Below are 26,442 nucleotides of genomic sequence, written 5' to 3'. Positions count from 1 at the left end.
AATCGCGTCAGGGGGAGATTTTAAGCATTTTAGTGAACCTTAACCCTTTTCCTAACCTAATTCTCCTAACCTGCTATGTTAATTCTCCTAACCTTCTGCGTAAGTTCTCTTCACCTGCTACGAAAGGTCCCGTCTGTCCATAGCTGTATACCGTCTAGTCAAAACCAGATACAAGCCATAGCAGAAGTCAAGGAACATCGAATACAGCTGAGAACAGATCTGTGATCTTCCATTACTGACATTCATGCAGAGGGTCCCGGGAACTGAAAGACTACGTGATAACATAAGCCCCGTGTCCACAATGACGTATGAAGGATGACTTTGGATAACAAGTGTTTGAGACCCTCTCTCAAAGAAAGTGTTCGCCGTGCTGCACTTGATGATCATACAGTCAAACACCCCTTCGAGCGCTTTCAAACTACTTCTGACTGCAAAAATAAGCTGTTGACAAAACACTGAGAATCACACCCACGACACCAAGGACTCGCCGTAACATGTCGAAACACCACCAACCACATAGTTGGCCTCTGCTACAACTTGTAGCTGTAGGCAGGACTCGCTATCTCAGGGAAACTAAAGATCAGAAAAACAAGACCGAGACACATACTCCTACACTTGAACCAAATCCCAAACAAAAGAGAGTGGTTTTCATTTACTAGGCTTCGGCCTATGCATTTCCTAATCCATGTGTTTGGGCTGGTATCAAAACCATGTGTACTATCCCTCCTTCTCGCAGACATGTTGTAATCATAGTGCACATGATTGAATGATTAAAATACCATCAGGAATGTTTTCAGCTGTAACACTGGAACCATCTGAAGTATCAGAATCTCCCCTCGGTGATCAATAAAGTGAATATCTCAACGAAGCCATGCTAACTATCTCAGATGGCATGACAGATGATTTATGCTGGTCAATGTACAATGGCCTAACAAAGTTCTACTCGATTCGATCTTATCATCAGAGCAAAGTGGACTCAGTCAGGATAGTAAGGAGGAGGAGGACTGAGATGAGCCAGTGGTTAGCTCTGTGGTCCACTCCAGCATATCATGTGAACTCTCAAACTTCATTGGGCTCATGCTGCCATGAAACAGGAGCTGGACTCCGAGGCCTCTCTCTCTGTGTTTCTCGCTCGCTCTCTTTCCTTCCTTTGTCTCGCTCTCAGTCTCCCTTTCCTGCGTCTCAAATCAATTAAATATACTTTATTGGCATGAACAGTAAAACATTTCAATGTTCAACGTAAACACATAACAATTATGGTCCAACAAGGCAGGAATATACTCGACTGATAATAATTATCATTGCTTCGTTATTATCTCTCCTTTATGGTTATATTTCGGTCTGTGCTGTCTGCTTCCCCAGGGGAGAGGGCTACAGCAGCCTTGACATTATTCAATGGAAAAGGAATGTGTATATTTTAAGGGCAGTAAAGCAGCCTTCCAAGTTAAGACATGCTGCACGCAAAGCATAAAACTGTCAAAACAGAGCCTTCAGAACGTGTCTAGAATGTTCCGTGTTCTTCCATTGTAGTGACATTAACAAACATAATACTGGCATTTGCCTGAAACGCGTATCATTCAAAGACAAGAGCCATGTTCGTAGTTCCGTTTTAAAGCATTTCGAGTCCAAGTATGAGTGATGAGCTCTTCTGTGGGAATCGTTAGTCCTTGCTGCAGGAAGCACAACAGTGGCCAAACATTCTCTGAAACCAGTCACTGGTCTCTGAAACCATTCCTTCTTTCTCTCCCAATAACACCACATCCCAGACAGAGCCCTTTGACACTACAGGAAGACACCAATCAAATAATTGTTCTACTGTATCTCACCAGAGCCAAATCTTGGAGAAAGCCTGTTGTGTTTGAAAAAGGTACTTAGAAAAACGAGAACCACTTGACTGGGAGAAGAATAGGTTATACATGTTATGAAGTACTTTAAAAAGGTACCCTTTAAATAAAGTTGCCATTACTAACCAATACTGTGTTAAAGCCTTGGGTGTCAGACTGAGTGGGTTGAGTTTTGCTGTCTGGCTGAATCCTGTGCCACTATTTGGGTGTTTAGTTGTGCTGCTCAGTCACCTTGCTGAACTTTCCCTCTCTCGGTTAAGTACATTTACCCAGGCTAACCCAGAAGCAGTTCCATTAACAGGTCGTGTTCTTCCCTTTCCAAACAAACCCACACTATCTGATAATGACTCACCTGTGAAAACGGGAACACTGGGGTTGGGAGGGGAAAGAGCGAGGGAGGTCAGAAACGTCAGAACGTGTGTGAGTGTGATTGAGCTCGACAGCCACCAGGATTAGTGTTACTGTCTTCCAAATCTCAAGAGTGCCGTTACCTGGGCAACAGTACAGAAGGTAAACCTGGAGTGCCGGCATATCTGAGAGCTATCATATCATTCAGCCTGCTCTCTCTCACTAAACCTGTCCCACCGAATAAACAAGAGGTTTAAAAAGGTATGACATCCAGGCACATTATTTATCTTCCAAACATTCTGCGGGCTGTGAACCCCAACAGAAAATCCATTCATGAATTTCACAAATATTCTTATGTGAAAACATGTGACAACATGCAAAAGCAACATGTGGTATGAAACTACACGCAAAAACCTGATCGATTATTGAATAAATGTGACAACATGGGGATCCACGTTATATATTTTTTATTTTAGGAGTGCCATCTCTATGGAGACAATTTGAGTTTCAAATAATTGGCGCAAAATAAAAGAAAATATATATATATATATATACACACATTACCGTTCAAAAGTTTGGGGTCACTTAGAAATGTCCTTGTTTTTGAAAGAAAAGCACATTTTCTGTCCATTAAAATAACATCAAATTGATCAGAAATACAGTGTAGACATTGTTCATGTTGTAAATGACTATTGTAGCTGGAAACGGCTGATTTTTTATGGAAAATCTACATAGGCGTAAAGAGGCCATTATCAACAACCATCAGTCCTGGTTTAAGGTCTTTAAGGTCTCTGGCAGACATTTCTTTCCTGAAGATGTAGCTGAGCCAACCCCGGGAGGGATGCATCATCTGAGGAAGGGGGCAGTGCCTCTTCTTTTCCATCGGAACAATTATGTTCTTCCCTCAAGGCCGAGTGTTTAGGAGAAGAGAGAGAAACGGAGCTCCGACCATGCAGAGGATGGTGAAGATGAAGTTGATGATGTTATGGACTGTTCCCAGAACCGCAAATACTGTGCTGTACCTGAGCCAGCAGCAGTTGACTTGGCTGTTGACTTGGCCTGGTCTGAAAAGGAGATGCAGACTGAGATCGCTAGGCTTGGGAGAGAGCTGGAAGTGATAACTACTTCTGACAGTCTTGGTCTGCAGTGGTTTGTGGGATCAGATGAGGACATAGAATTCTACATTAGGAAGGTTGATGACTCTAAACCAACATAACCTATTGTATGCTATCAATAGGTAGTTAATGATGAAATGTATGCTATTTCCGAGTCCTTAACAGTCCTCTTTTGTTTCATTCTTCCAACAGATTGTAGCTTTTTGGAGACTGATTCAGCCAGCAACTGCCAAGCTTGTGAGCATTACTCAAGCAGCAAGAGCCACAGAGGAATGAGGTCACTCTTCCATCCAAGTACTTCATAAGAGTTTGATTGTTTTCATGTACTAAATACTAAATCACTTGAAACGTTGTGTTATCAATCATATTTTGTTTTGCGAATGTGATGCATGTTAAATGAAATACACAACAATACACACTGAGTGTACAAAACATTAAGAACACCTGCTCTTTCCATGACAGACCGACCAGGTGTATCCAAGTGAAACCTATAATCCCTCATTTATGTCACCTGTTCATTTTACATTTACATTTACATTTAAGTCATTTAGCAGACGCTCTTATCCAGAGCGACTTACAAATTGGTGCATTCACCTTATGACATCCAGTGGAACAGTAGTGCATCTAAATCTTTTAAGGGGGGGGGGGGATTACTTTATCCTATCCTAAACACAACAACACAACCAACACAAACACACACACACACACACACTCTTGGAGAGCTTGGGGTAGTATGTAGCTGGTTTGGTCTTTCAGCGAGACAGAGGCAGGGCCTTCAAAGTGATGACTGAAGGGGGTAGAGATGGAGAATGTCTGCCCTCCGTCACCCTGCTAAAGTCTGCTCTGTGTGCGTGGGAACTGAGGGGAACTGCTCTAAAGTCTGCTCTGTGTGCGTGGGAACTGAGGGGAACTGCTCTAAAGTCTGCTCTGTGTGCGTGGGAACTGAGGGGAACTGCTCTAAAGTCTGCTCTGTGTGCGTGGGAACTGAGGGGAACTGCTCTAAAGTCTGCTCTGTGTGCGTGGGAACTGAGGGGAACTGCTCTAAAGTCTGCTCTGTGTACGTGGGAACTGAGGGGAACTGCTTTAAAGTCTGCTCTGTGTGCGTGGGAACTGAGGGGAACTGCTCTAAAGTCTGCTCTGTGTACGTGGGAACTGAGGGGAACTGCTTTAAAGTCTGCTCTGTGTGCGTGGGAACTGAGGGGAACTGCTCTAAAGTCTGCTCTGTGTACGTGGGAACTGAGGGGAACTGCTCTAAAGTCTTTCTGCACACATTATCACAGCTGGATGTCTACCCATCAGAGACGGCTGTGCTGGCCATCAGAGTACAGCCCATGCACACACACACACCGGCAAGTAAGAGTGTGCGTGCACACACACACATACTGTACATATACACAGAAGCACACACAAACACACACTCACACACACAAAGACTAACAAACACAAGCAAGCACAGAGCTAAGCAGAAAATGCCAGCCTGTGAATAACAAAGAGAGAGAGAGAGAGGGAGAGAGTGTACATAATGTTTTTTTGTTTTGTTTAGGTTTCATGGTCGTGCGTCACATTCATTTTCTCTGGTAGAGCAGCTCTTTTCTTCTCTTCCCTCCTACACTCGGCAAACACGTGGCTCCTGGTAAGCAACAAGTGGTCATAGACAAATTATGTGTATATTATGTATATATGTCTTAAAACATATTTCAACTGGAAACTGCACACAATGAAGACATTAAAAAAGCTACACAACCATGTTGTCCAGGTTAGATCATCAGCTCAAGAGGTGCTTCTTTCCAAGGAACTGTACTTTCCTGTCAAATGCCGTCGACCGGATTGGAGCATTGGTTTCATAGAAAGGATTCATTGCAAACTTAATGTATAAATCCCACTTCAATCCGTGTCGATGAAGGGGAGGAGACAGGTTAAAGACGGATTTTAAAGCCTTGAGACATGGTTTGTGTATGTGTGCCATTCAGAGGGTGAATGGGCAAGACAAACGATTGAAATGCCTTTGAACGGGGTATGCTAGTAAGTGCCAGGCGCACTGGTTTGTGTCAAGAACTGCAACGCTGCTGGGTTTTTCACACTCGACAGTTTCCCGTGTGTATCAAGAATGGGTGGTGGACCAAAGGACATCGAGCCAACTTGACACAACTGCGGGAAGCATTAGAGTCAACATGGGCCAGCATCCCTGTTGTACGCTTGACACCTTCTAGAGTCCATGCCCCGACGAATTGACTCTGTTCCGAGGGCAATTTAATTATTTAGGAAGATGTTAATGTTTTGTACACTTAGTGTACATCAAATACAGACACGACGCATCGACAGTCAACCTCCTGAAAACATTATGCCGCTGCATACAAAATGGCCTGTAAAACTAACAACAACTGTGATTCAAATGTACAGCAATGACAAAGATTACATACATACTGTATGTTGACTGTGTTTACTGATACAGGCATTGCAGCCAGTGGATGAACTACTCCTCTTCCTCACACATCTCGCTCTGGGGATGAAGGACAGAGACCTGAGGCAACACTTTCACCCCTCTACAGTCAGTAGGATCATCATCACCTGGGCCAACGTCCTCTACACGCTGCTCAGAGCAGTGACCATCTGGATGTCACAAGAGGAAGTGAATTTAAAAGCTAACCAGGCACGAAGGTCATTGTTGACAGCACTGCTCTTCTGCTGCAGAGTGAGATGTTCTCAAACTCCAAATCCCACTGCACAATGAAGGCATTAGTGGGAATAGCTCTTCATGGACGATCACCTTTGGGTCCGCACTGTTGTGCAATTAGTTGTTTGCTTCAGCGTAGAGGGAAAAGGAGCGAAATTTGACTACTCATCGTTTATATCGATGCTGACGAACTTATATGTTGTACTGAATATTGACATGACATTTTGATTAAACTATTTGTGATACTGAATTTGACATGTTATTTTAAACCTCGAAAATCATTGGATTACCATTTACCAGTTGTGGATAAATATGTTGGCTTAGGTTTTCAATTATTTATTTTTTTAGCTTCCAGTCCCTTTAATCCTCCTAAAGTAAACCTATTCTGATTATGAGTATCCTTGCCCAGTTGCACATACAGTGGTGCAAAAAAGTATTTAGTCAGCCACCAATTGTGCAAGTTCTCCCACTTAAAAAGATGAGGCCTGTAATTTTCATCATAGGTACACTCCAACTATGACAGACAAAATGAGAAAAAAAATCCAGAAAATCACATTGTAGGATTTTTAATGAATTTATTTGCAAATATGGTGGAAAATAAGTATTTGTTCAATAACAAAAGTTTATCTCAATACCCTTTGTTGGCAATGACAGTGGTCAAACGTTTTCTGTAAATCTTCACAAGGTTTTTACACAGTGTTGCTGGTATTTTGGCCCATTCCTCCATGCAGATTTCCTCTAGAGCAGTGATGTTTTGGGGCCGTTGCTGGGCAACACGGACTTTCAACTCCCTCCAAAGATTTTCTATGGGGTTGAGATCCTGGAGACTGGCTAGGCCACTCCAGGACCTTGAAATGCTTCTTACGAAGCCACTCCTTCGTTGCCCAGGCGGTGTGTTTGGGATCACTGTCATGCTGAAAAACCCAGCCACATTTCATCTTCAATGCCCTTGCTGATAGGTTTTCACTCAAAATCTCACGATACATGGCCCCATTCATTCTTTCCTTTACACGGATCAGTAGTCCTGGTCCCTTTGCAGAAAAACAGCCCCAAAGCATGATGTTTCCACCCCCATGCTTCACAGTAAGTATGGTGTTCTTTGGATGCAACTCAGCATTCTGTCCTCCAAACACAACGAGTTGAGTTTTTACCAAAAAGTTCTATTTTGGTTTAATCTGACCATATGACATTCTCCCAATCTTCTTCTGGATCATCCAAATGCTCTCTAGCAAACTTCAGACGGGCCTGGACATATACTGGCTTAAGCAGGGGGACACGTCTGGCACTGCAGGATTTGAGTCCCTGGCGGCATAGTGTGTTGCTGATGGTAGACTTTGTTACTTTGGTCCCAGCTCTCTGTAGGTTATTCACTAGGTCCCCGCGTGTGGTTCTGGGATTTTTGCTCACCGTTCTTGTGATCATTTTGACCCCACGGGGTGAGATCTTGCGTGGAGCCCCAGATCGAGGGAGATTATCAGTGGTCTTGTATGTCTTCCATTTCCTAATAATTGCTCCCACAGTTGATTTCTTCAAACCAAACTGCTTACCTATTGAAGATTCAGTCTTCCCAGCCTGGTGCAGGTCTACAATTTTGTTTCTGGTGTCCTTTGACAGCTCTTTGGTCTTGGCCATAGTGGAGTTTGGAGTGTGACTGTTTGAGGTTGTGGACAGGTGTCCTTTATACTGATAAGTTCAAAGAGGTGCCATTAATACAGGTAACGAGTGGAGGACAGAGGAGCCTCTTAAAGAAGAAGTTACAGGTCTGTGAGAGCCAGAAATCTTGCTTGTTTGTATGTGACCAAATACTTATTTTCCACCATAATTTGCAAATAAATTCATTAAAAATCCTACAATGTGATTTTCTGGATTTTTTTTCTAATTGTCTGTCATAGTTGAATGAAAAAATTACAGGCCTATGATGAAAATTACAGGCCTCTCATCTTTTTAAGTGGGAGAACTTGCACAATTGGTGGCTGACTAAATACTTTTTTGCCCCACTGTATAGTTTAAGACAAGAGAACTTTAGTAATTATAAACTAAACACATTTCTATTCCAAACACACACATTTAGATACTGTTACAATAAATATATATTTTATATAAATATACAACACATTGAACTATAACTTTGGTATTTTTTAATCAAACAATAGTGGATGCACAGACAGCAAGGTCAAAAGACTATAACAAATCAATCATCAACAAGAAATTAGTTCAATGTACTGTAAGGTCTTTGCTCACTTCCGGGTTGGAGCGAGCGGTCGCATCTGCACTCGGTCCGCAGGTAGTATTACATTTCATTACATTTCATTATAGTACAACGGTTTGATTTGTCTAATCTTAGCAATTTCTTCTTAGCTAGCTACATAGCCGTCTTTGTATCATAGATAATTGCGTAATTATCGTATTTCGTCGTCCTAACGCAGTCTACACTGCCCTGCAGCTAGCCAGCTAGCTAACGTCCACCGTTAGCTAGTCCACCGTCTACCGATTAGCAGCACAACTATTACACTCAACTGAACGACTTGATTAGTGTAGTGTTAGCTAGCTACATAGTTGTCTTTGCTGTCTTCGTATCCAAGATAATTGTGTAGTTTAGAGTGTGTAGTTTTAGAGTGATTATCTTAATTTACCGAGGTTAGCTAGCCAGCTATTTGTCGTCCTTAACGTAGGAGACTCTGCTAGCTAGCCAACAGCTAGCCAACGTCTACCGAACAGAACTTCTGCACTCAACAATCCGTCGCATTTCGCCGCTCCACAGGTAGTATCACATTTTTCATTTAATTTCATTACAGTACAACGGCTTGATTTGTTTGATCGTAGCTAGCTACATAGCCGTCTTTGTATCAAAGATAATTGTGTAGTCTAGAGCGATTTCCTAGGTTAGCTAGCCAGCTATTGTCGTTCTTTAACGCAACGTAACGTAATCAACACTGCTAGCTAGCCAGCTAGCCCCGAATAGCAGCACAGTAGAAACTATTACACTCAACGGAACGACTTGATTAGTGTAGTGTCAACAACGCAGCCAATGCCAGCTAGCCTACATAGTCAACAACGCAGCCTCTGCCAGCTAGCCTACTTCAGCAGTACTGTATCATTTTAATCATTTTAGTCAATAAGATTCTTGCTACGTAAGCTTAACTTTCTGAACACTCGAGACGTGTAGTCCACTTGTCATTCCAATCTCCTTTGCATTAGCGTAGCCTCTTGTGTAGCCTGTCAACTATGTGTCTGTCTATCCCTGTTCTCTCCTCTCTGCACAGACCATACAAACGCTCCCACACCGCGTGGCCGCGGCCACCCTAATCTGGTGGTCCCAGCGCGCACGACCCACGTGGAGTTCCAGGTCTCCGGTAGCCTCTGGAACTGCCGATCTGCGGCCAACAAGGCAGAGTTCATCTCAGCCTATGCCTCCCTCCAGTCCCTCGACTTCTTGGCACTGACGGAAACATGGATCACCACAGACAACACTGCTACTCCTACTGCTCTCTCTTCGTCTGCCCACGTGTTCTCGCACACCCAGAGAGCTTCTGGTCAGCGGGGTGGTGGCACCGGGATCCTCATCTCTCCCAAGTGGTCATTCTCTCTTTCTCCCCTTACCCATCTGTCTATCGCCTCCTTTGAATTCCATGCTGTCACAGTTACCAGCCCTTTCAAGCTTAACATCCTTATCATTTATCGCCCTCCAGGTTCCCTCGGAGAGTTCATCAATGAGCTTGATGCCTTGATAAGCTCCTTTCCTGAGGACGGCTCACCTCTCACAGTTCTGGGCGACTTTAACCTCCCCACGTCTACCTTTGACTCATTCCTCTCTGCCTCCTTCTTTCCACTCCTCTCCTCTTTTGACCTCACCCTCTCACCTTCCCCCTACTCACAAGGCAGGAAATACGCTCGACCTCATCTTTACTAGATGCTGTTCTTCCACTAACCTCATTGCAACTCCCCTCCAAGTCTCCGACCACTACCTTGTATCCTTTTCCCTCTCGCTCTCATCCAACACTTCCCACACTGCCCCTACTCGGTTGGTATCGCGCCGTCCCAACCTTCGCTCTCTCTCCCCCGCTACTCTCTCCTCTTCCATCCTATCATCTCTTCCCTCTGCTCAAACCTTCTCCAACCCATCTCCTGATTCTGCCTCCTCAACCCTCCTCTCCTCCCTTTCTGCATCCTTTGACTCTCTATGTCCCCTATCCTCCAGGCCGGCTCGGTCCTCCCTCCCGCTCCGTGGCTCGACGACTCATTGCGAGCTCACAGAACAGGGCTCCGGGCAGCCGAGCGGAAATGGAGGAAAACTCGCCTCCCTGCGGACCTGACATCCTTTCACTCCCTCCTCTCTACATTTTCCTCTTCTCTCTCTGCTGCTAAAGCCACTTTCTACCACTCTAAATTCCAAGCATCTGCCTCTAACCCTAGGAAGCTCTTTGCAACCTTCTCCTCCCTCCTGAATCCTCCTCCCCCCTCCTCCCTCTCTGCAGATGACTTCGTCAACCATTTTGAAAAGAAGGTCGACGACATCCGATCCTCGTTTGCTAAGTCTCAAACGACACCGCTGGTTCTGCTCACACTGCCCTACCCTGTGCTCTGACCTCTTTCTCCCCTCTCTCTCCAGATGAAATCTCGCGTCTTGTGACGGCCGGCCGCCCAACAACCTGCCCGCTTGACCCTATCCCCTCCTCTCTTCTCCAGACCATTTCCGGAGACCTTCTCCCTTACCTCACCTCGCTCATCAACTCATCCCTGACCGCTGGCTACGTCCCTTCCGTCTTCAAGAGAGCGAGAGTTGCACCCCTTCTGAAAAAACCTACACTCGATCCCTCCGATGTCAACAACTACAGACCAGTATCCCTTCTTTCTTTTCTCTCCAAAACTCTTGAACGTGCCGTCCTTGGCCAGCTCTCCCGCTATCTCTCTCAGAATGACCTTCTTGATCCAAATCAGTCAGGTTTCAAGACTAGTCATTCAACTGAGACTGCTCTTCTCTGTATCACGGAGGCGCTCCGCACTGCTAAAGCTAACTCTCTCTCCTCTGCTCTCATCCCTCTAGACCTATCGGCTGCCTTCGATACTGTGAACCATCAGATCCTCCTCTCCACCCTATCCGAGTTGGGCATCTCCGGCGCGGCCCACGCTTGGATTGCGTCCTACCTGACAGGTCGCTCCTACCAGGTGGCGTGGCGAGAATCCGTCTCCACACCACGTGCTCTCACCACTGGTGTCCCCCAGGGCTCTGTTCTAGGCCCTCTCCTATTCTCGCTATACACCAAGTCACTTGGCTCTGTCATAACCTCACATGGTCTCTCCTATCATTGCTATACAGACGACACACAATTCATCTTCTCCTTTCCCCCTTCTGATGACCAGGTGGCGAATCGCATCTCTGCATGTCTGGCAGACATATCAGTGTGGATGACGGATCACCACCTCAAGCTGAACCTCGGCAAGACGGAGCTGCTCTTCCTCCCGGGGAAGGACTGCCCGTTCCATGATCTCGCCATCACGGTTGACAACTCCATTGTGTCCTCCTCCCAGAGCGCTAAGAACCTTGGCGTGATCCTGGACAACACCCTGTCGTTCTCAACTAACATCAAGGCGGTGGCCCGTTCCTGTAGGTTCATGCTCTACAACATCCGCAGAGTACGACCCTGCCTCACACAGGAAGCGGCGCAGGTCCTAATCCAGGCACTTGTCATCTCCCGTCTGGATTACTGCAACTCGCTGTTGGCTGGGCTCCCTGCCTGTGCCATTAAACCCCTACAACTCATCCAGAACGCCGCAGCCCGTCTGGTGTTCAACCTTCCCAAGTTCTCTCACGTCACCCCGCTCCTCCGCTCTCTCCACTGGCTTCCAGTTGAAGCTCGCATCCGCTACAAGACCATGGTGCTTGCCTACGGAGCTGTGAGGGGAACGGCACCTCAGTACCTCCAGGCTCTGATCAGGCCCTACACCCAAACAAGGGCACTGCGTTCATCCACCTCTGGCCTGCTCGCCTCCCTACCACTGAGGAAGTACAGTTCCCGCTCAGCCCAGTCAAAACTGTTCGCTGCTCTGGCCCCCCAATGGTGGAACAAACTCCCTCACGACGCCAGGACAGCGGAGTCAATCACCACCTTCCGGAGACACCTGAAACCCCACCTCTTTAAGGAATACCTAGGATAGGATAAAGTAATCCCTCTCACCCCCCCCCCCCCTTAAAAGATTTAGATGCACTACTGTTCCACTGGATGTCATAAGGTGAATGCACCAATTTGTAAGTCGAGCGTCTGCTAAATGACTTAAATGTAAATGTAATGTAAATGTCTTCACACATTGTGGGGCTGCGCTTGGGCTGAAACAGATTTAGTACCGTGGCTTCACAGACAAGTACCTCTGAATGAACACGTTGGAATAATAGGATTCTGCCTTCTCTCCGATCACCGCTGTGACCTCAGGTTCAAGATGCAGTCACTGCACAACCATGTATTCCTGGGCATAGACAGTCACACCACTCGAGCCCAGTAACGAGCAGTTGGCCTTGCACCTGCCAATAGTACGCATGGCTCCTCCGTAGGGTAAAAGTGCCATGTTGCTTTTGCAGATATGTTGATATAAATAATTGTTTACATTGGGGCACTTTATTTCAACCAACCCAAAAGGTGGCCACTTCATGGGAAACCTCCATTAGAGGTAGGTATTGTTTTTTGTGGAGCATCTTGCTGGAGTTTGATGTGCTTAGTTGTAAGCTTCGGCTGCTGGTAAGATAGGACACTCCCCTTCTGCACCAACCCGGAAACAGAGTCCACTAGAGGCTTGTCGACAGTCATGCACATGGTTTTCACCAGGGGTTTGTCCGGCGTGTGGAAATCCCTGTAAGTCTCTTCCACCTTCAGCACAGAGAGATCCAGCAACAGTCGAACCATTCCTTTGTGTGCTTTTGTACTGTACAACATAGAAATACAAAATCAGTGAATTAATAGACAGAAATGATGAGATCTTAAACAATAAATTACAACAACTTCATAGTTTACCACACTCCTTCTGCCATGCGGTTTGGTGTAGGCATGGATATAACCATCTTGTCAATGGGCCCGGGTTTCAAACCCAGCGAGACAAATATAGAGCCATGTTTGCAACCTCTGAGAGGGAGAACCAATCGTAGACCAGGAAAACCCTGTTTGTCAACCCTGAATGTGGACCACTGACAGTAAATAGTCATCAAGGGATATACATGATTATCTCAAGGAATTGTATTATTTAGCTAGTGTGGGTAAATCTAGACATGGTAATTGCATCTATAATTTACTGTTACAACACTTAGTTGTTCTAGGTTTGTGCCATCATTGTTCTGCCTCTGTACAGCTGTGAACAGGAAGTAGTAGAAGTATACCGTCTGGGAGACCAGTGCAACTGCATGATTTGCAGAGAGCAGCTGCCTGCTACACATGTGCAATGGTGATGGGTGAGGACGACAGGGTCACAATCCCAAAGCAATCTAAACTGATCCCAGAGCAACAACAAAAAAGTAAGTGATTAGAGGTATTAAAAACATTGATGACAGTGTGAAATATAGCCTACTTAAACCAAATATATTTTGGCCTATTTGTTAGTACAAGAGAATTAAGAGCACAGCATACCAAACGTTTCAGGCAGTGGATATACAGCCGGCAGCTTTTGGAACCCTATGCCGACCCTTAACCAATCCTCCCTGACGTGTTTTGATCCCTAACCTTTGGATCTGCCGGCTGAATGTACACTTCCATCATCTAAACTTCTGACTGGTTGTGAAATTTGAACCAATCATATGCTAGCTTTCTCCCTACTCTCTGACTGTGTGGCTTCTTGTTCTTCTTTATTGACCTGTAGCAACAGGCCCTCACACTGACCTTTCCACTTGTCTCCGTTTGACACTGTGATAAACAATAACAAGTCAGAAATATTACACATAAGCAGATAATCAGCAGTTAGAATGCAACTTACCTGCGTACATCAAAAATGATGAGCATACAACTTAAAGCCTTTCTCCAGCTTGCTGGCTGGAGTCTTGATGTCAATTTTGCAATTCGATGGACATTGACAGTTCACAGCTCATTTCGGGATTTCTTGCAGGCAGCAGATGTGGGGCGGCAGGGTAACCTAGTGGTTAGAGCGTTGGACTAGTAACCGGAAGGTTACGAGTTCAAACCCCCAAGCTGACAAGGTATAAATATGTCGTTCTGCCCCTGAACTGGCAGTTAACCCACTGTTCCTAGGCCATCATTGAAAATAAGAATTTGTTCTTAAACTGACTTGCCTGGTAAAATAAAAATAAATCTATATTTTTTAAAGTAAAAAAAAAAAAGAGAAAGCCATCCTTCCTTGAAAGCCGTTCGCCAACGATAGCTAGCTATCACTAACGTTAGATGCAGCCACTTGAATTCAAAAATACAACATTTTAAGCAACTAACTGACAAACTAGAAACACACGATACTTATACTAAATATACTTTTTTTTATACTTAACTAGGCAAGTCCGTAAAGAACAAATTCTTATTTTACAATGGGGGCCTACCCAAAACAATTGTGCGTGCCCTATGGGACTCCCAATCACAGCCGGATGTGATACAGCCTGGATTTGAACCAGGGACTGTAGTGACGCCTCTTGCACTGAGATAGTGCCTTAGACCGCTGCACCACTCGGGAGCCCCCAGCACCACTTAAATATACAGTGCCTTCATAAAGCATTCATAGTAGGTTTACTGAGATTTCCTGCCAAAAACCACCTAAATATCTGAAAGAAAACTGTAAATTATAATAAATGATGTATATGAACAGCATGGCGTTACATAGAACTGTTAAATTATACATTTGGAGTCGGAAGTTTACATACACCTTAGCCAAATACATTTAAACTCCGGTTTTCACAATTCCTGACATTTAATCCTAGTAAAAATTCCCTGTCTTAGGTCAGTTAGGATCACCACTTTATATTAAGAATCTGAAATGTCAGAATAATAGTAGAAAGAATGATTTATTTCAGCTTTCATTTATTTCATCACATTCCCAGTGGGTCAGAAGTTTATATACACTCAATTAGTATTTGGTAGCATTGCCTTTAAATTGTTTTACCTGGGGTCAAACGTTTTGGGTTGCCTTCCACAAGCTTCCCACAATAAGATGGGTCAATTTTGGCCCATTCCTCCTGACAGAGTTGGTGTAACAGTCAGGTTTGTAGGCCTCCTTGCTCGCACACATGCTTTTCAGTTCTACCCACAAATGTTCTATAGGATTGAGGTCAGGGTATAGGGATGGCCACTCCAATACCTTCACTTCGTTGTCCTTAAGCTATTTTGCCACAACTTTCGAAGTATGCTTGGGGTCATTGTCCATTTGGAAGACCCATTTGCGACCAAACTTTAACTTCTTGACTGATGTCTTGAGATGTTGCTTCAATATATCCACATAATTATCCTCCCTCATGATGCCATCTATTTTGTGAAGTGCACCAGTCCCTCCTGCAGCAACGCACCCCCACAACATGATGTTGCCACCCCCGTGCTTCATGATTGGGATGATGTTCTTCGGATTGCAAGCCTCCCCCTTTTTCCTCCAAACATAATGATTGTCATTATGGCCAAACAGTTCTATTTTTGTTTCATCAGACCAGAGGACATTTCTCCAAAAAGTACAATCTTTGTCCCCATCTGCAGTTACAAACCATAGTCTGGCTTTTTTTAATGGCGGTTTGGAAGCAGTGGCTTCTTCCTTGCTGAGCGGACTTTCAAGTCATGTTGATATAGGACTCGTTTTACTGTGGCTATAGATACTTTTGTACCCATTTCCTCCAGCACCTTCACAAGGTCCTTTGCTGTTGTTCTGGGATTGATTGGCACTTTTCGCACCAAGGTACATTCATCTCTAGGAGACAGGAACGCGTCTCCTTCCTGAGCGGTATGACGGCTGCATGGTTCCATGGGGTTTATACTTGCATACTATTGTTTGTACAGATGAATGTGGTACCTTCAGGCGTTTGGAAATTGCTCCCAAGGATGAACCAGGCTTGTGGAGATTGACAATTTTATTTCTGAGGTCTTGGCTGATTTCTTTAGATTGTCCCATGACCTCAAGCAAAGGGGCACTAAGTTTGAAATACATCCACAAGTACACCTCCAACTGACTCAAATGATATCAATTAGCCTATCAGAAGCTTCTAAAGCCATGACATAATTTTCTGGAATTTTCCAAGCTGTTAAAAGGCACAGTCAACTTGGTGTGTGTAAACTTCTGGCCCACTGGAATTGTAATACAGTGAATTTCAGTGAAATAATCTGTCCGTAAACAATTGTTGGAAAAATGACTTGTGTCATGCACAAGTAGATGTCCTAACCGACTTCCCAAAACTATAGTTTGTTAACAAGAAGTGAGTAGAGTAGTTGGAAAACAAGTTAATGACTCCAACCTAAGTGTATGTAAACGTCCACTTCTCTCTCACACATACACACAGTATGGCCCTATATATAGATGTCCTAGCCAACCTCTTTTAGGTAATGCATTCAATGCAGTATTAGCCTTATATTTAACTAATTCATGACATGCATAACCTAATAAGCTTCTAACTTATAGCCTCTGTCTCTTTGTGCAATACGCAGACACTTGTGCTCAACTGGCATGTGTGTGAAATCATTTGAATCCGTGTGTGAAAGGTTGTGATCATGTGAAACTTCATGTGAAATGTGTTCCCTTTAGCTGTGTGTGTGTGTGTGTTGCATTCATAGCTACTGCGATCCTCAACAGTCCAAGGTAATGATTACCCCTGCCTGTCTCAGCCCATCAGCTAACACAACAACAAGAATCAGGATTCCTTCATGCAAGGCCATGGGGTGGGATAGAAAACACTGCTTTCCAGAGTTCCTGTTTGGCATGTCACTCTGTATAGGCTTTCCTGGAGCCACACTATCCTAATACACTCATTTAGAGACTGGCTCAAACAGAGGGACGATAGATTGAACCTCACTCTCTGTCAAGGCCACCTTGGTTTCTGAATGGCTCAATGCATCAGGGATTGTTTTTGTCATACTGGGTCCAGGAAATGGAGAGAAATGACAGCAAATCAATACCAATCATTTTAATAGGACTGTTTGATTATGTGACAAACAAGATAACATTGACATCCCAAAATGAAATAAGCCCAGTGTAGGCCTTTCTGAGTTGGTCTGTTATATGTTTAAAGGGCAATCTTTAAAGGCCCTATACAGTAAAAAGTGAGATTTTTCTGTGTTTTATATATATTTAGACACTACGGATGATGGAATAACACTGTGAAATTCCCATTTAGTCTAAGAGCTGTTTGAAAAGATTGCATGAAATTTCAGGCTGTTTTGGTGGGATGGAGTTTTGGCCTGTCTGGTAGTTCCAAACCTCTCTGCCAATAACAGCAAGTTTTAGGTTTCCCCTCCCCACTCAGACCACACCCAGAGAGTCAGAGCTAAATTCTTGCTTGAGAAATTGCTATTTTAGTTTATTTTTGACCATTTTAACTTATTACAGTGAGGTACTTCATTCTTACCCAGAAATGATTTGATAATGAGATAAAAACGGCTGCATTGGACCTTTAAGGCTAACTATCATGTACAGTATTCAGCATTAGTATGTATTACTATACACACCATTACAATCGAAACTTAGCAGATCTATAGTCTTGCTGACTGACTGACCACTCAAGAGAAATCCATGATTAATGAGGGCATGTAAATGAATAGAGAAACAAAGTTAGTCTTCAGAAATATTCAAACTCTGCATGACCAGACCACAGCTGGTGCCTTTATAATGCCTACATGACTCTCTGATCCCCATACTGAACCATATAGACCCACAGATGAATAACTTTCACCATGTGTCACTTACAGACCCAGGAAGGACACAAACATCATTCTGTATTCTATTTGAATGGGAAATCTACAAGAAACTGTGTTTATTTAGAATTCACTGCTTTATGCATTCTATATGTGCCCTCTACAGCACAGTACGGCGTCGCCTTTTTCTGTAATGGAGTATAATTGTAGGGTGGAACAGGTTGAGAGCTTCAAGTTCCTTGGTGTCCACATCACCCAACTTTCATGGTCGAAACACATTAAGGCAGTCGTGAAGGGCACAACAAAGCCTATTCGATCTCAGGAGACTGAAAAGATTTGGCATGGGTCCTCAGATCCTCAAAAAGTTTTACAGCTGCACCATCGAGAGCATTGGTTGATCACCACCTGGTATGGCAACTGCTCGGCTTCCGACCGACTACAGAGGGTAGTGCGTACGGCCCAGTACTTCACTGGGGCCAAGCTTCCTGCCATCCAGGACCTCTATACCAGGCAGTGTCAGCGGAAGGCCCAAAAATAATGCCAAAGATCAGCCATCCTAGTCATAGACTGTTCTCTCTGCTACAGCAAAGCAAGTGGTACCGGAGCGCCAAGTCTAGGTCCAAAAGGCTTAACAGCCTCTACCCCCAAGCCATAAGATATCTGAACAGCTAATCAAATGGCTACCCGGATTATTTGCATTTTCTACACCCCACTCCCCATTTTTACGCTGCTGCTACTCTGTTAATTATCCATGCATAGTCACTTTACCTACATGTACATATTAACTCAATTACCTCGACTAACCAGTGCCCCCGCACATTGACTCTGTACTGCTACCCCCTGTATATAGCCACTGTTATTTTATTGTTGGTCTTTAATTATTATTATTATTTTTTATTAATTTTTTTACACACATTTTATACTTCAGTTTATTTTAGTAAATACTTTCTTAAAACTGCATTGTTGGTTATAGGCTTGTAAGTAAGCATTTCACAGTCTACACCTGTTATATTTTGAGCATGTGACAAATAACATTTGATTTGATTTTTTACACACTGTACTGCTCAATCGGTTTTTAAAACGGTCTTGTTTGAACACGACGTTCTGTTTTTGCAACAGTTTCACTCCTATTATTTCACACACGCCTATCAATTCACAAAGTAGATGATGCCTGTAGCCTTTCCATGTCCCAGCACTAGTTCTCAGAGAGGAAAATTGCCTTGAATGATGTTTGACCCAAACTAAAAACAATGACTACTAATGCAAATTGGATCGCATTAAAGTTTTAGCTCACGTCTCACCACGGGCCTGCAGTGCACATCCTCTCTTGCTGGGTAGCTCAACTCATGATTTCTGCAGCAGCGAGGACTATGTTGGAGACTAAGACACCATGCTATTCCCCTGAAAGGAACTAGCACGGAAGGACAGGAGAGTGAAGAGCTTAACCAGGTGGAAAGAGCACCGGGTACCAGTAGGGTATAAGACTGTGTGAAAGCTGAAGGGGACGAGAGGTTGTCAGGTTCGTCCTTTAAACTAGCCCCCTGTCCCTGATCATGTAGTGAAAATGAACAGGGCCTATGAAAGTGTCCAAAAATTGCACCGTATTACCTACAGTATAACATGGCCTACATAGTGCATTACACTATGGGCCCTGTTTAAAAGTAGCACCTTATATAGGGAATAGGGTGCAATTTGGGACTCAAATGATTTCTTCTTGACCACCGTTGTATCAGTGAGGAAACAGTCATCATACTATGGGGGTATATTCATGGTGGTTCCAGTGATATAAGGACATAACAGCTAATTCATTAGCTATATCATTACCATAATGTCCCCATTTGTCAGTTGTAACAGCTCTGACATAACTCAAGTGCTTCGGTCTTATGTAATGAGGTGACGAACCAGAGCCAATGAGCAAAGCACTGACATACATTCCACTGGCTCATCCCAGTTTCCCTAGTGGTGTTTCACAGGCAGCTGACTCTCTCCTAATTCCATTCACTGGCTGAGAGTAGCCAAGGATTACAGCACAGCATTCCCACATTTACATCCTGACTGGAATATCAAATGGGAAGTACAATACAGTACAGGGATGGGATCAATTCCATTTCAATTCAGGAAGTAAACCTAAATTCCAATTCAAATGTTCCTCATGGGCCATTCCTCTTATGTCCTGAATTTAAATGGAATAGACCTCAACCCTGTACAATTTAATTCCTGAATTGAAACCCCAACTCTGTTATCCACAGGATTGCTGCCGATCCACAGAATTGCTACAGTACTCAGATCATGAATGCTTCCCTTTGCCTCCCTGTTGTTTTCAGTCATGGAAAGCCTAGATATTTCAGTCCACTCAAGTTGCATCGGGTCTAAGGACATCCAGGAGCCAGTCTGGCTGGGCTCTAGAGGTAAAGGGTCATTGGCTGCCTCTGGGAGGGGTGAGGAGGCAGAGATGACAGAGCTCATTCATCCAGCACAGGATGAGAGACATGTTGGTCTAGGAGACAAAGGGAGAATTCTGAGTAGGGCCGTAAGGACACACACGGTGACAGTGTTATGAGGGGCAGGTGGAATAGGCCAAGTGTAGCCCCACAGAATTAAAATGCCATGTATTGCCACACACAAACACTGTCCTTGATTCCTTAACAATGCACTGCAATAACAAATGTAAAGACACAGGGAATTAAGGGTACAAAAGATTCCAACCACCATCTAAAACGTCCACATCGAATATGAACTCCTGACCAACTGAGCTTTGTTAACCTAAAAACCTGTGATCTCCCCAGATGATTCCACCGCATGTGTTATAAATGGTCATCTATTTATTTACGTGGCTGTATCCATGCTTACCACAGAAAGCTTAGTCACCATTATCATGAGGTGTAAAAAAAAATCATTTAAAAAAAGGGATGATGCATGGGTGTCTGTCACACACACAAGCTGATTTGAAGATGAAAGACAAACAGAGCGCCTTTTAATGTGGTTCTTCTCAACGGTCTTCGGGCCAGGCACTGAGCCACATGTCACTTCACACGACAGCACTGGGTGAATATGTAGCATCATAGCGTTGTCCACCAAACAAATGTTCTCACCTCAACATTTCAGCTACTCCTGTCCTAACAAGTCCCGACTCCACATCATATCATACGGGTAATTATGTAATTTCATGAAGAAGGGCACGAATTGTATGGCAACACTGCAAACGAGTCAAACAGGTTGGTGATTCTCCACAGTTCACGACATACAGCATTTATGAAATAGGCCCACCACATGTGATGTTTCCTCGCCAGAGCATTTTCAAAACACATTTTTTAAATAAATAAATACTCACATTGTGACACATTCAAGCAACTATTTTCCAACAAAAGAAGCATTTCCTGAGAATCAATAGATTCATGACTTACTCACTGAGCAGACTCCATCCACCACAACAGTAAAAAGTGATATATCTCAACTCCTACACTGAAGCCAAGTGCTTCTTGAAAGCCAAAGACAGCATCAATTAAAAGCCCATGTTTCATGACTCTGCATTCATTGGCTGAGGTTAAGAGTCCTTGAGTAGGTAATTCACTCAGCCAAGTGGTACTGTCCCACTGAGAACAGGGAAGCCAAGAGGTTGGCCCCTACTAAAGCAGCCTGCCTGGGTCTTCTCCTCCTGCTGGGACGATAACACACAGCAAGAGACTGACTCGGTTTGATTGGGTTCACCACTGATAGGCGCAATCAGGCTGGGGCTCAGGAGGAGAGAGCATCTGCATGCCAGATACCAATCAGTCAGTCTGACTCTTAATGTTATTCAGAATGGGCAGCATAGAATAAAATATGTATCGTGTTGCACAGACATTTCTGTAACACACAGTATCCAACCCGATACACCCCACATGCACAGAGCAGCAGCTACCTTCACACTCAGACTGTTAAAAGGCATATCACATAAATCAGCACAACCGGGACACGTTCAGAGGACGCGTTTTTTAATAACTTTAAAATGTAAAAAAAAAAAAAAAAAAAAAAAAACAATCATAAGAAACAGATAAACTTGAATTTCCCATAACCAATATGAGAGGGAGTAGAGCAGGGATCATCAAATAGTTCAGCCGCGGGCCGATTTTCTCCTTGAGCGGATGGCCGGGGGGCCAGAACATACTTACAAATCATTTGTAGACTGCAAATTGACCGCAAGAAGCCCAAACAGATTTAAAATCTGACTAAAACATCATTTTAAACCTGTTATATATCTATTCTGCATGGGAATACTTTGGAACAGATTCCCTAAATTAAAATCACTTGGAGATGGTTTGCTGGTGTTTTTAACAGTCTTACATCCAATTATTATTTACTTTTTTATAATAATTTCGCACAGAAAACCTGTGGGGCCTCTTCAGTTTTGTATTTATTCCGGATCCCCATGAGCTGTTGCCAAGGCAGCAGCTACCCTTCCTGGGGTCCAATCACATTTACATACAATAAAACACCACATTATTACCACTCTACCATAACACATACTACCTTTCAAAAGTTTGGGGTCAATTAGAAATGTTCTTGTTTATGAAAGAAAAGCATATTTGTCGTCAATTAAAATAACATCAAATTGATCAGAAATACAGTGTAGACATTGTTAATGTTGTAAAGGACAACAAAAAAAACAAGACATTTCTAAGTGACCCCAAACTTTTGAACGGTAGTATATCTACAATACAAAATCAATAATGCAGGAAAAGAACAATAAATGGATGTGTGTGTGTGTGTATGTGTGTGTGTGTGAGAGAGAGAGTGTGTTAGCATGTGTGTGTGCCTGTGTCTCTTCAAAGTTTGTGTGAAGTGTCTCTCTTCACAGCTTCAATGGGCATAGTACCAAAGCTCAGGTTCCATTGTGTTAAGCCCTGGCAGACTCATCCGGATAACAGCCTTTTTAGATAACTGTCCACTCCTTGCCACTCCTGTCATTTGCCAAAAACTTGTATACAGATCTTTGGCAAATGACAGGAGCGGCAAGGAGTGGAACGTTATCTAAAAACACTGGTACCCAAGGCTACCGGCAGACCAGGCTACCGGCAGACCAGGCTGCCTTAAAATAGTCTAGCGTTGATAGAGGATAGAGGGCAAAGTAGAACTCCAAAGGGGGAACCTACACTTGCTGGATCAATGGAGCAGTCGCCTTCATTCTGCTGAACCATGGAAAAGGAGCAACCATGTCCGACCAGGGGAGTGTGTTAGCGTTTGTGTTACAAGTCAGTGGAGAAGGGAGGGAAGAGTTCCTATTTATATGACCAAAGTCATTGTTTGACTTCGCACTGCACAGCATGTGCTGAAAAGCATGTGCTGAACAGAAAGTGCCCTTCTGTGTATAATGAGGTGTCAAGATGTAAGGTAGGTAGCCTACCAAGAGTGTATGGTGCCTGAAGCGACAGCACTTGAGTGTGAAAATGTATATTTGTGTAATAAGTTGTAAAATTGAATAGTGTGGACAAACTGGTTCAATCTAGAGTTAACCTCTCAGAAGCCAGGAAATTTGACAGAGGGACCATTTTGAGACAGTTTTCCTTTCTCTCCGACAAGAAATTCAATAATGAAACAAAAACATTTTAAAACATAATTCAATCTTAAGCACTCCCCAACCTCATTCCTGTCCTCACCGTAAAACCAACCCTTCTACCCTTCTCATACCTTCTCATAGCCTTTCCAGCCACGTCCTCCCTCTCTCTGGTAGAGGGAAAATGTTGAACAATTTTCCATGCACAAACAGCTCCCTGTGAAGAAATATCTTTGCAATACCAGCTTTGGCTCACCAAAGTATTTAGACAGAGCTCTGTTAAATGAAAAGGTCCCAGTGATGTGACTCCAATAGTAATGTTGTCACACATTGTTCAGGGGCCAGTCAATGTTGGCACCGGCCATAGCAACAGTAACACATTTGAATTCATTCAGTAGTAATTTAATTTAATGAGCCTAAACCTGACCATTAAAGTGCCACAAAAGGACACGCAATCAGGCCCTATTCAGCCCTGGGCTAAAAGCCTGGCACACTGACACTTAAAAACAAGAAGCCTTTTAAGAGTATTACTAACAGATGCTTAGTGTTGATAGGCTACTTAAATTAAGGAAATACATTTCGAAAATGTGAAGGATCCCTTTCTGATTACATTACTCGTGCGAGTGTTCTTGCTAAATAACATGTGGGAAGATGGATCAGTCTGGGAAATCTGTGCAACATGGACTATGAAGTTCAAGAAGTATACACTAGTCTAGACCATGCATGTATGAACATAAACGTAAGTGATTCATGTTTTAAACATGAGTAAATAACGTGGCAAACGCTTGAGTAAATGTAAGCTAGAGTGCAGTTGATTAACATTCGGTAGCCTAGGGCTATTCATGAATATGATAACAGTACAATCTAGACTATAGTTGATAGGCCTTTGATAAATAAGCACGTCAATAGTAGGGTAGGTTAGAAATAAATATTGCAATACGAGTGCGTTTAATTAGACCAGTTCCAGAGGAATCCAGAATAATCGTACCGTACAAACACACCCTCCCACCTCCGCTCCAGGCCCTGCCTGCGCAATCCAGGAAGCCTGGATTCAGGATTCTAGACCGGTGAGAACGTTGCGTTGTGGCGCGAAATGACACCTTGATTGATAGTTGTCAATCACATTCACCGTCCGATACTGTTCATCAGTCCAAAGCACGCGCACACACGAGCTTCTTGTGATTGTACCACAACACTGCTCTAGCGTCGTTGCCATAACATCTGTGGACGAATGCAATAGCATTGTTATAACCTACACTTGTTAGGCTACCGCCAGTTTAGACGTGAGGACTCGCTTATATAAGTTTGACAACATATTTATCTGTTGCACCTAATGTTGTTGTAACATTGTTGGCACAGTTGATACAATGTTCTCATTTGAGGATTTGCTATCTATGGGCTAGGCTAGGGCAACTTTGTGCATCGCCCTGTTTTTAGCGCCACTCCACGTCAATCATGTCGTTCAATCAATCAATCATTCAAACAAGAATCATTTTCTGTATTCCCCTTCCCCATCTTTCTCTAAGAAAATCGCCATATTGAGTAAACTGCACCAGCCTTGCTACAATGTCACCGCAGAAGAACAAAAACACCCATTGCAAAAATTCATTTAAAAAAAAACAAAACACTTCCTACCTTCGCAATAGCCTTTTTATATCTCATGGCGGCTTGCTCGATAAGACTGTGGACTTTAATAGTTCCATTGCCACAAGGAACCACCACCCTGGTTCTCCCAAAACACACTGTCACTTTCATATTAGTTCCCGAATCCCGATGTACTTCCGTTGAGGTGTATTCCTCACTACTTTGTAGGATGTTCCAATTATGAATTTCCTTTGGTGTCAAAAAGATTGTATTCCAAACAAGCAGACAGCAATAATCTTCATCGTCTCTTCATACCGTCTAAACGTTAACGTTTTACCGACCACCTGTTCTCTAAAGTGTTCCAACTACGATCCTATTCCTTGGACGAATAGCCTGCCTGCATCGCGGCAATCATACACAGCACAGTGCTGGGAGGGTGGCGTGACTGGAGTCTCTCTCCCCGCGCTGGTGACCACGAGTACTGTGGTGACTCACCATGAACCGAAACTTCCCAAGTCTCTTTCAGAATTCCATGTGATAGTTAGTAGTAGTTGGAGCCGTGTGTCATCGCTGGGCATTTTACTATGGACACGTCATGTATTCTGAACAAAAATCTAAACGCAACATGTAAAGTGTTGGTCCCATGCTTCATGAGCTGAAGTAAAAGGTTCCAAAAATGTTCCATACTCACAAAAAGCTTATTTCTCAAAAATGTTTGGCACAAATTTGTTTACATCCCTGTTAGTGAGCAGTTCTCCTTTGCCAAGATAATCCATCCACCTGACAGGTGTGGCATTTCAAGAAGGTGATTAAACAGCATGATCATTACACAGGTACACCTTGTGCTGGGGACAATAAAGTGCCACTATAATGTGTAGTTTTGTCACACAACACAATGCCACAGGTGTTTTGAGGGAGTGTGCAATTGGCATGCTGACTGCAGGAATGTCTACCAGAGCTGTTGCCAGAGAATTGAAATGTTAATTTCTCTACCAAAAGCCACCTACAATGTAATTTTAGAGAATTTGGCAGTACTATCAACCGGCCTCACAACCGCAGACCACATGTAACCACGCCAGCCCAGGACCTCCACATCCAGCTTCTTCGCTTGTGGGATCGTCTGAGACCAGCCAGCTGATGAAACTGAGGGGTATTTAATAATAAAGCCCCTTTGTGGGGAATAACTCATTCTGATTGGCTGGGCCTGGCTCCCAAGTGGGTGTGTCTATGCCCCCCAAGCACATCCATGTGAAATCCATAGATTAGGTCTTTATTGATTTGTTTTTACTTTAACCTTTTATTTACCTAGGCAAGTCAGTTAAGAACAAATTCTTATTTACAATGACTACCCCCGACCAAACCCTAACTCGGGTGACGCTGGGCCAATTGTGTGACGCCCTATGGGACTCCCAATCACGGCCGGTTGTAATACAGCCTGGAATCGAACTAGGGTCTGTAGTGATGCATCTAGCACTGAGATGCACCACTCGGGAGCCCAAATTTCAATTGACGGATTTCCTTATATGTAACACACTAAAAT

At 43.7% G+C, this 26,442-nt stretch overlaps 1 protein-coding gene across 2 annotated transcripts in view; it reads right to left on the bottom strand.

The window, feature by feature from the left end:
• The window catches only part of LOC115104519 (partitioning defective 3 homolog), a 581,101-nt gene extending 555,473 nt beyond the window's left edge, over nt 1-25,628 (bottom strand). For both annotated transcript variants that reach the window (XM_065007121.1, XM_065007122.1), the window contains exon 1: nt 24,954-25,628. In XM_065007121.1, coding sequence (XP_064863193.1) covers nt 24,954-25,073 — 120 coding nt within the window. In that variant the 5' untranslated portion in view covers nt 25,074-25,628. The remainder of the gene's footprint in view (nt 1-24,953) is intronic.
• Nucleotides 25,629-26,442: the final 814 nt, after the last annotated feature.

This window comes from Oncorhynchus nerka, linkage group LG22 (genome assembly GCF_034236695.1).
Source record: "Oncorhynchus nerka isolate Pitt River linkage group LG22, Oner_Uvic_2.0, whole genome shotgun sequence".
NCBI classification, from domain to species: Eukaryota; Metazoa; Chordata; class Actinopteri; order Salmoniformes; family Salmonidae; genus Oncorhynchus; species Oncorhynchus nerka.
Note: the sequence above shows the minus strand (reverse complement) of the source record. Positions and strands in the feature narration are given on the sequence as shown.